Raw genomic sequence first — 11,465 nt, forward strand, 5'->3', positions numbered from 1 at the left:
CTTGCTGCCTGCTGGTCCGTGTCATTAGGAAGCAGCAGTACGTTATGGTAACAGCATTCCTGAGTTGTATATATGTTGAGTAATTGCAGGCTGTCTTGTTAAAGTTAACGATTCACCACCTTGTTAAACATGACAAACAGCCACATTTTTCATCGCGGGGCAGCAGGCTGTGGTCAAAGTGCATCAGCCAAGGTCAGTCACAACCTGCTTCTACCAACATGACACACCACAGGTTTCATAAGGGGGAAAAAAGAAGGAAGTGGCAACAAATTAAATTCAAAATCGACAATTTATTTTCTCTCCATTGGGATTAGGTCACCATGATAAACACTTACAAAACAAAATGTAACAGGGACAATACTGGGAGCAGTAAACTCTCCTTTGTACAGGAGAACAGATTTCAACCTGCACTTCTCTGTGGTTTTCAACTATACCAGAGGCACTCTAATACAATGCAATGCAGCAATCTTTTGACTAAGATTCTGAAAAACAAAACCAACACTTGAAAGGATGAGTGAAACAAAGAAACCATCAGCTCAACACATCAGGATCTGTAGAAGCATGTGCTTCCTAACACTTCAGGAGGACCAAACACAGCACAGGGAAAAGTACAAAACTACAAAATTAATACAAAGTTAGTGGGGGTGGGAGAGAAATGAGTGGAAGTGCAGAGTTCAAATTCAAATCTTCCAATCATCTCCATCTTTAACGGATGACCAATCACTGAATGTCATCTTAATTGGCAAAAACCGCATGGTAACATGCACTGCTGTTGTCACCGGAAGAAAACTCAGGATCCACTCCAGTCTGAAATCCTGAACTTCATGTGCAACAATCAGTCCCAACTCTGGCATCAGGTACATAGTCACTATATGGCTTACAAGATAAACAGGTCCATATAAACTAGAAAGGTACGTAGACATCTTTCATAATCAAAACTATTGTACAGCAATATATTGGCAAAAAAACTAAAGAGCTAAGTAACTTTATGTAAACAATGGTATACCACTGTACAGCTTATTCTAACATGGTATTTACAGGTCAAGTTCTTACTAGCTAGTTCCCATGTACAGAGGGTTCTTGTAAGGACAAAACACGGGGTGATGACGTACACTGTACGTTAGGCAATCTCAACCATCCCATCTACCTGCAAAGAACTGGATTAAAAGAGGGGAAACCCAACAAACAGCATCTGAGCCTACAGACTTGTTGAATTACCCAAAGCCTTCCTCCTCCTGTTACATGTAGTTTCTATTTTTTTAAATCATACATAAGGCAAGGATAGTTACGGAGGTGGAGGCATCACATTCTTTGCGAGGGATTAGTGATTTAATAGATGGGATACAGGCTGATGGTTCTTTGGGGTAAATGCACTTTTTGAGAGTATCACTTGTTTTGTTTTTTCTCACATGTAACAAAAACACATCAGAGTGCAACAAAGGGAACATGTGTAGTTCTGTCGGGAAATGTGCAAAATCTGCTCTAAAGCAAAGTGACAGTGTTGCAAATTTTAATGTACAAGGTACTGGGAGATTTACAGGGTCGTCACGAGACACAGCGGCGCAGACCCTTTTTTCCAACATACTGTATATACAAGGCACTAAGGATAAGATTCAAGGGCCACTCATCCAGTCTGGCAACGGCCTCGTCAGTCTGGTCGGAATATAGGATATTTGGGTAGGAATTCTATAAGAATCACCTGAAGAGAGGAAAAACACAATTTCGCAAGGTTAAAATCCAACTGTTTTCACCAGAGCACAAACATTACTAGTTACTTAACTAATCTCTTTATTACACAGACAAAGACAAAGTAATCAAAAGTTTAAGTTTAAGTAAGAGATTTGAGTTTCTCTGGATTTCTCTGAAAATCAGCTGCGGGATCACTCACATACATGCGGCCTAGCAAATCATTTAAATCAGCGGGGGTTGGTTACATAGGAAGAAAAACCTGTCAAAGCAATGACGACCAGCAGCAACACAAACAACACACGCCACCTCTCTAAAACTGTTTCAACAGTAACTACACATCACAACCTTCATGAAGGGAGGATTTATAACACAATGAATGTATTTGGCTGCATTTAATTACGCCAAGTTACTACATAAACAGACAGACTTTATACGTCATATATTTTTCTTGACTTTTATATTTACATTTAGTTGGAGCTGGAAAGGTGGTACTAAAAACCAAATAATTCCTCATTTATTAAGTACAAACTTTCTTTTTTACTTTGAAAGGTTTCTACAAATTCACAATTAAATATCAGTTCATTCTAGCAAAGCACTAGAAAATGAGTCATTATTAAATAATCTGCAAATAACACTTATATATTTATATAACATTTCACTTCCCTTTTTGGTCCTTTGTCATAGAAACTGCTCATCCTTGTTTCCTGGACTGTTTTTTTTATTAATCCATTTTACCGAAAAACAGTTGAGCAGCTAAAAATGATCTGCAGATTGATCAGTAAAGGGCATAGTTGAGAAATCCATGCCTACTTACATATTCCATCATATTACTGCTTTCACATTTTCTTTTACTGAGCTTCCAGTGCAGCCCCAGCTGATGAAAGAAAAAGAAAAAAGACAGATACAATGAATGGACATCTCCCTCACTCTCAAACAGACACAAAGACACACACACAAATGCACAAACAAAGGAAATCTTCTCTTCAGTGTCAGGGGAATTCGAGAGAAGGACTGTCTGGTCTCGCTGGGGTCAAACTGTGGCCAGACACCCTGAAGAGCTTCCTTTATACCTTTGCACGGCTACTAGCTATAATTTGTTGCTGCGAGACAAAACAAAATTAACATGGACTTTTACTGCTGACCTCACGGTCCTTTCAGGCACTGCGTACCAGATTGCACCAGATCTGACTGGCGGGTTAAAACTTACACAACAGATTAATGATGTTTATCCATCACGATGATACTCATCTTACACACACTGACACAGACCAATTAAGCACTTTTACTCAGGTGAACTGTAGCCATCCTCCTTACCTTATGGTATAGTCGGTTATTTTCCCACTCTAACAGCTTCTGAATAGACCGCCTCGTCTTCGGGAACAGACCACAGAGGGGAAAAAAGGGCATGCCCGTTAATTCAAACAAAAATACACATTACTCAGTTTAACACGTGAACAGGTAACAGTTATTATTATTGAACGCAAGTTGTTATTACCGTCTACACTTAGACCAATTGCTATAACAGCCCCTGAGTAATCAGCACTGATGTAAGGGAGAGTTAAACTGTCCAACTCGTGTCACAGGAGATTTGAGACTTACTCTCTTGTTGAGGCAGATAACGGGCCATAGGCTGCAGCCTACTGTACAGCAACAACACAGGCAGCCACAAAGAAGCCACTTCACATTCACAGGTAAGTTCTTCTTCAAACAAGCATTCACCCTGCTGATGCTGGTTTTGAATTCCTCTGGTGCTACCTAAAGAAAAAGGGACAGGACACGTAGTGAAATGAACATGGGAACTTCTCAGAAAACAAGGAAGTTGGATAATTCAATTGTTTCTTGGTCATGTTGACTTGAAAAGATTTCTCAATGCATAAGAAACCTGTGCACAAGGATCAAAGAGCTTTAGAAAACCAAACAGGTAGATATTTGCAGATGCTGTCCAGAGATGAGATCTAAATACATTCCCCCAACTTGCTAACCAGGCTTTGGACTGTTCAAGGCAAGGAGGGACTCAAAGGAGAGATAAGCTCAGTGCCTGTGGCAGCGCCGGCCAAACAACTTGAATGGATGCTCATTCCTCTCTGAGCCTGTACGCCATAAAACAGGGGTCGTAATCTTTTATGACAGGATGCAAAGGTCTCTTTGCAAACAGCCAAAGACCATAGAATAAAGCCCAGCAGGGCCTGATCTGCACCCTTCAATCATCATAATTGTGACCTCATCCATCACATGTCACCCTGGGTCACAATACCGAAGGTACTTTTTATTGCCCCACACTTCCCTCGGCCTGCTCTTACCCCTGCAGCCTTTTTGTGTTTCTGCGTCTGACCCAGGAAGCTTTCCTTTCTTGTCTACGGCAGAGTCTTCATTTCATTATTTTATCACCTGGTGCTGGACCCTCCGAAACACTGGGCGCCAACTGAGCACCATAGCCAGCTTACTCATTTACAGAGTTGGACAGCAGCTCCTTTTCTATGCAGTGTGGTACGCTACTTATAATGAATTTCCATCAGATCAAAACCCCTCACGGAAGGCTGAATGGGGAGGACTGGGGAAGTTAGGGCTGTAAAAAGCCCAAAAGAACTAAGGAATCACTGCAGCTTTAATTGCTCAATTCTTCCCACTTGGATTTGAACAGAAAGCAGTCTGCAAGACTGAAGTGCAAGAAAAACTTAAAAAGCAACTGTACCTTTCCCGTGAGAACAGAGGGAAATTCTGTGTCAAATCTGTTGCTCAGTCCAAACCTGAAAAAAACAAAACAAAACAGAGCAGATATGTCAAAAACAAACACTCAATAACAACAAAAATTAATCTAAAGCTAAAATATATTAGCTGCTCCTTATTTAACACTATTTACCTATTTTAATTATAACTTTATGACAGAAAAAAGGACAACATTAAACTAAAAATGTCAGCAAAGACTGTTTCCTATTTCTGTATGGTGTATAGGCCCACTGTAGAGAGATCATGCTGCACTCCCATGGGTTAAAGACAGTCTTGACTTTTGTGTCAGTGTCTCTTGACAGGCTTAAGCAAAAGCATAAATTTTATCTACTGTTTTTAAAACAGTAGATAAAATGCACTTATATGTCACCATGTACACATGTTGACCAACACTGCAGAACTGGGTAATAAGATGGCCTTCATCAATGGTGGGTATTTTTTATATCGATCTGCTGTTTCAGTTCTTCAGTGGATAAAGTAACCCTTGTTAAGACAAGGATTTCATTAATTCTCTCCCTGGCTCAAACAGATGGAATATCTGAATCAGATTGTCACCACTGGAATCAGCCAAACTGCTATTTTAAACATTAATAATTGAGAATCAGTGCAGCTTCACTTGGAGGTTACTTTATTTCTTGATGTAAAGAAGGATGAAAGAGCCACATCCATGGGATTCTGCATGATTGCTAGTCCATTGATTAAATAACTGTCAGCAAGTCCTTGTATTTACTTGATATTTGGCATGCAATCAGAACTTATCCCTAAAAATCTGATAACAGCCTTATCAGTACCCGAGGATGACTACTTGAGTCTGAAAAAGTTCTGCAGAATAAAATCAGCAGGGTGCAGCAATCCTCTAGCAGCAACAGCACCCTTCCAAACAGCTGATTATGTTTTCAAATTTGGGCTTTTTTCTGTCGTAGTTATTCTTAATAGCATCCACGTGTCAAGTTGAAGAAAGCTTCCAGCTTGGCCTCGGCATCAGCTCATAAGGTGAAGGATGAAGATGAAGGGTGGATCTGATAGCGATGACAGTGACAAACATCATCTTATTAAGTCCCTCTGAAGGTTGGACGTGCCTCGGGCTCTATCCCCCATTAATCAACATGATAAAGTGCAAAGGTCTCCATCATATATAGGCAGTTAAGGGACAAACAATTATGAAAACTACAGTAACCATTGCGAATTAGCCCACGACAGGTAATGTAATGCGAGTCAAAACACAAGGATGAGGACTTGTAGCTAAAAGAGCATCTCACGTAAACTTGACCAACGTTAACAACGGCTGCGCCTGCCAAGTTTTAGGTTGCCATGCTGACATAAAGTCGTTAACGTGGGTTTACGGGGAAACAGCTATACCCTCGACCAAACATATGGCTAACTGTTTTGATTTCCGTTAGCTCGCAGGCTAGCCTCAGCTAAACAGGCGATACCGGAAACAGAAAGAAAGCACAAACGTGGCTCCACTTACACCGTGATGTGCCCGGCCCCTCGCATAACCACGGGCTCCGGACAGTATCTGGGCAAGTGCTCCTCGCTCACTACGTGCTCATCCTCTTCGTCTTCTAACTCATAAATGGTATCAAAGTCCGCCATGTTGGGTAGTAAGACGCTCATGACGTCTACGGCGGGGCCGCGCACGGACGCACGAGGCCACGCGCGCGAGAGAGCCACACAGTGTGCATAGAGGAGAAGAAACCATCGCCCAGCTGAGTCCTGAAGGACCAGGCCTGGTATTAGACCGGAAAAATACATGTATTTAATAATCCACGGTAATATTTGTGTATGTGCAGGTGTGTGCATGAGTGTATACAAGGAGGATGGGGGTTATTGTTATTACTCTTATTATTAGCTGTTAATTTTTGTCCCATCCCCAATTTGATCATTAATGAAGTATAGATAATTCACATATCCCCAATATTCCCCAGTTCTATTTTTTTTTCTTTCCCCCCACTTGCTCTTGTTCTTGTATGTATTCTGTGCCTTGGCCCGTCTCGAAATGTATTTTTCCAATGGGAGAATATGTCAGAATAAAAGTTTCATATTCGGGGATAATCAATGAACTTCCTCATTTCAGACATATGCAGAGGGTCAAAGTCAGGAACACCCCGTAATAAGCCACATGTCAGCTACAGAGGCTTGAACTACTCACTTTAAATGACAATAACCTGCTTTGCTGACCTTTTCCAGACAAATGAAACTGCACCCTAACATAGGCTTAAATCTACAATGTGAACCGGTCCAAATGGATCAGGAAATTAAAAATCCCATTTAACTCTTTTGTATCTGATGCTTTTGTATACATTTACATGTATTCTTTTAGCCACATACTGAAAGGCCAAGCTTTGCATGTAGGCCACTCAAACTCTTTGTTTATTGCAAGGCTACCGACTCTTTTCATGTTTACACTTGTCAAATCTTTTAAAATTCCAAATTAAAAGTAGATGCATTGAAATGACGCAAAAATTATGCATCAAAGGGGAAAAAAGCCTCACGGATGATGTCCCTGGCTTTTTAGAACTTCTTGCAGTTAAATTTTAAATAAAAGGCCATGCTGAGATGATAATTCCCTGGTTGATATACCAGTGAACAGGCCTGGTTAGGTTTTTATTCTGTGAATCCCAGATGCACAACAATTCAGAAATAAAGAAATTGACAGATCTACTGCAAAACACCTTTTATTTACATTTTCAAAGTTGCCATTAGACGACCTCTCTACCCGTACCATCTGTTTGATTGATTCACAAAACTGTGCTTGAAAGCGTAAACGATTTGTCCAGTTAGATTTAGCTTCACGAGGTCCAGTGTAATACTTCAATGGCATGTCCCTGATTTCTCACGTTATCCACAAACACATGCACGTCATACCAAATACAAAAAAAGATAAGCTATTTATATCTTATTAACTCACAAACGTTTTAAAACAGTTTAAAAATACTTCGATTTTCTCCCCCCCATTTCGTTAAAACTATTCTATAAAAACTAATATTTGAAGAGCCTCCAGCGTTTCCTTGCTTTAAAGCAGCTGTTTATCCGCAGCTTTGTGCTTCAGGACTTGGGTTCAGATCCTCTGGCTTCCTGTCAAGTGTCCTGTGAGTGCCCACTTATGTGTGATCGTCCTCAGGGCGAGCTGTTCTACTGAGTCACAGTCACTTGCTGTATATTCCTGATAGAGGGCAAGGTGTTCATTCCCTGAGGAGGGTACATAGAGCCGTGGATGTCCGTGGGACTGAGAGACCCCGGAACCGGCAGAGGGCTGACTGAACCCGGGTCACTGTGCACAGACCCGCTGCTGCCGTCGGACTGACCCATCTTTTTCTTGATCAACTTTCTCTCTTTAGCTCTGCGGTTCTGAAACCATATTTTCACCTGAGGAGACGCAAAAAGAAAGAAAGAAAAAATTATTTGATGAATATTTTCCTGTTCATATAATTTGATAATTAACATACAAAGCAAATAACGTGTACATCAACAGGTCCACAAAATAGGCCTGAAAAGCAAGTATATATAACCCAATTGCTTTTTCATTTTATTCTCTATTTTATAAAATTAAATTAAATAAAAACACCCAATTAGAAACCTTTTCCCCGAGTCTGGGCGTTCCCTATTTTTTCTCTATTTTGTCCACTGGCATAATGAAAAATAAAATAAAATAAAATCCAGGTCTGTAAAAATAGGCCTTGAAAGGAAATAAATAACAAATAATTTGTTGTTGCATTTCTCGTATTTTTTATTTATTTATCTTTTTAGTAAGGCATTACTCTGACATTTTTTATTCTCTGAATTATTTATTGTCATACAAAATTAACAAAATTACATTAAAATGTTGAATATTTACTAAATTAAGCATTTAATAGAATAATTTCAAACAGAAATGTGAAAATGTATAATACAAAGCGTAATTAAATCACCGAAATAACTACAAATAATTTATGTTTCCAATCATAAATTATTTGCAGACCCTCCCTGTCCAATAATGAATTTATGCGGCTGTAATATAAATACAGGCACAATTTATTGCCTGACAATACTGACCTACTTTTGTGGTTAGAAGCACATGTAAACATACAGCTTATTTTACGTATTTATATATTTTATGCCATGTGATAATTCTTTCATATAGAAATTACTATATAGGTATATTTATATGATATTAATTGTCGTTTCTTTAATCAATAAAAGGACAGAAAATAAAACAGTAATTAATAGAGACCAACCTGTCTTTCCGACAGACCGAGGTTGACAGCCAGCTCAGATTTCCTTCTGATGGTGATGTATCTGTTGAAATGAAACTCCTTCTCCAGCTCCAATCTCTGATGGTCTGTGTACACTACCCTGTACTTCTCCTTCGTCCTTGTCTTACCTGTGAAGGTGAAAAAACAAAAAACACATAGTCATGAAGAGGTTGTCTGCCCGTTTTTAGGATCATCTGCTTGTAGCCAAGTGGTTGAACTGGAAGGTTTCCCCCCCGGAGCAGGCTGCATGCCAGGACCGGTCTATCGACGCATAGCATCTTTATAAGCTGCGTCTTCAATACACATATCTCTGTCTTTTCAACAGATACGCAGTTACAGCTTTTTGATCTTGCTTTGATGACAGCTGTAGTGCGCTGAATTTCAAAGAACGACGAGTCAGTTCCTCCACGAGACACGGGAAAGACATCTGAAGAACCCGTGGGTTCAACTCAGTTCATTCTGCGTAAATATCCAAATTACTGTCTGAATGTGGGTTATTGCTATTTGAAATGGCTTTACACTTTCCCAGGTACAAATGTGTGTGTCATCGGTCTTATGGAGGAGTGGAAAAAAAAAACAACTAAAGGAAACCAGTAAACTCACCATGAATTCGGCTAAAAGATTTAAACTGATGTCTGGATATTATTTAAAAAAAAAAAACACTCCTATATGGCATGGATAAAATAGCTCTACTGTAAACCAAATACATTCAATCTGAAATGCATAAAATCCACATTCTTTTGTGAACGTGTAAGTACTCTGCGTTTGAGATATTAGCTGTGAAAAACGTCACTCTTTTCCGGCAATATAACTCTTGGGAAAGGAAGGGAGGTTGGCGCATATCAAAGCGAAGAGGTGCTGAAAGAAAAAGGGACACTGCCTGGATATGACGGATAACACCAAACACTGTAACAGAGAGGCCGACCTTGCATCTCCTGCAGTAATGACATTTACATCACAACTGGGCCTGGCGCCGATTCCTTGCACCTTTTAAAATTTCTTCCATGGGAATAGAGCAGCCAGAGCTGCTGGGCTCAGGTCTGGGATTAGAATGTCAGGCCCATCCTAACATCATGTATATCAAAGTTAAGACATGGAAACGGTTTGTGGATACATTTGATGCCATTGGTAATTAACAGAGTTTCCACAGAAGCCAAATAAATTATGACCTTATAAGTAGCCTATTTAAGATTTAACGAGGTTTTATATTCATAACAGTTTAAATTTAAGCAACCTGCAAAATGCACTGTCACAGGACCGGAGTTTCCTTCTGCTCGTTCAACTTCTTTTCAGTGGTTTTTTCAATTTTCCGGTTGTACCCTTTCCATCAGTGTGGAGTTTGGTGTGTTTCGATGGAACTTGTTTGATTTTACACATTATTTGAAATGACATGACCTGTGCGTAAATGGACGCAGAAACTAAGCCGCGCAAAAAACTAATTTCTGCTGCACAACCAGCTTCTCTATTCCTTAAATACACAGAACAGCATTTTGGCACAATGGTCTCACCTGTAGACGACGATTGCGCAGTTTTGCTCATCCATTGGTATGAATTACGCCTTTCCCTGCCAGGAGAAAGTTGTGCAACATTAACGTTGTCCGGTGGCGGTTGTAATACCGCAGATCCCGGAGGATGCATATGTGCGTACTCGTTTGAACAGTAAGGAACCTGTCCAGGAGATGAGTTATTCATGGGCGTAGGAATAGTATTAGGGGGTCCCAAACTATAAGCACCCCAGTCCTCTCGAGGGGCGCTATATGAAGGCCCCCAGCTCCCCGTAGACTGTGGGTGCGTATCCATGTTTGGCACATGATGGTATCCAGTAAAGTCGGGGTACTGTGGTGTTGAAACAAAATTCTGTGGAGGCAGATTGATGCTTGATCTTCTTACAGGCCCTTGGTGATACATGCCGCTTTCTTTATCCAGTAGGTATCCAACATACATGATTTGGTGAAAAACCTTTAATATATCAAAACAGCTGAGGGGTTATGTTGCCTATTTTAAGGCGACATTGTCTCCCTGTAGCTGTTTAAAAAGCAATCCTTGTGGTTTATAGTCCAAATCGGTTCCCAGAGAGAAATGCAAAGTAGTTCCAGCCTGTCTCCAGCCTCACATGCTGTGGCTCTGTTGACAAGAGACCAAAGGTACACTAAGGCCTGCCTGACATCAGCCAACTCCTCAACTCTTGTAGATTTGCATCCAAATGAGAGCGAGCTGTCCCCTTGCGCCTGTCCTGTAGCGCGTCATCACAGGACAGTGGGCCTATCCTGGACATGAGTTCCTCACACCGTGAATAAATTAGCACCAGGGCCTATCAGCTGCACATGCTGCAATAAACCGAGGCAACACGTTCACAAATGCATTAATTCAAAAGGCCTATGCGTAATTGCGCACATTTCTCACATTTGTTGCAAGAATTAATTTTCTATTGGCAACTGAGCAATTGCCTACATTAAAATGCAGTAACGATGCCAACATTTCTAGAGTTTCATCTTATAATTACGCAACGTTTAGATCGAATTTAGATTTCAAAGCTGCAGGGATTCAGCAGTTTCCAACCACGCTTCACACGTAAACCCCGAATTATTTGTCAAGATATTCACTTGCAAACGAGGTGCAAAGTATGAGACTTTAATTCTTTAAGCAAGTAGTATTCCGTGTTCACACCTCAAGGTCGCACTTCACAGCTAATTCCGGTTACAAGGAAACTCCTGCAACCCCCTCCATGACAAACAGCGGCCTGCGACACATGAGTCAACGCTGTCCCCTCAAACTGCTCTGCATACATTTTTCTGTAAGTTTGCTTAATGTTAG

At 40.5% G+C, this 11,465-nt stretch overlaps 2 protein-coding genes across 2 annotated transcripts; both read right to left on the reverse strand.

The window, feature by feature from the left end:
* Positions 1 to 270: 270 nt before the first annotated feature.
* Positions 271 to 6,059, reverse strand: chic1 (cysteine-rich hydrophobic domain 1). Its single transcript, XM_082545000.1, has 6 exons — positions 5,888 to 6,059; positions 4,382 to 4,436; positions 3,289 to 3,444; positions 3,004 to 3,060; positions 2,504 to 2,563; positions 271 to 1,699 (listed from the first exon to the last, which is right to left on the reverse strand). The coding sequence occupies exons 1-6, from the start codon at positions 6,031 to 6,033 to the stop codon at positions 1,649 to 1,651; spliced, it is 525 nt and encodes a 174-aa protein (XP_082401126.1). The 5' UTR covers positions 6,034 to 6,059; the 3' UTR covers positions 271 to 1,648.
* A 1,068-nt stretch (positions 6,060 to 7,127) lies between these two features.
* On the reverse strand, positions 7,128 to 10,833 carry cdx4 (caudal type homeobox 4). The gene is made up of 3 exons (XM_082507361.1): positions 10,160 to 10,833; positions 8,634 to 8,779; positions 7,128 to 7,785 (listed from the first exon to the last, which is right to left on the reverse strand). The coding sequence occupies exons 1-3, from the start codon at positions 10,593 to 10,595 to the stop codon at positions 7,552 to 7,554; spliced, it is 816 nt and encodes a 271-aa protein (XP_082363487.1). The 5' UTR covers positions 10,596 to 10,833; the 3' UTR covers positions 7,128 to 7,551.
* Positions 10,834 to 11,465: the final 632 nt, after the last annotated feature.

This window comes from Aulonocara stuartgranti, assembly GCF_965226115.1.
Source record: "Aulonocara stuartgranti genome assembly, chromosome: 2".
Lineage (NCBI taxonomy): Eukaryota > Metazoa > Chordata > Actinopteri > Cichliformes > Cichlidae > Aulonocara > Aulonocara stuartgranti.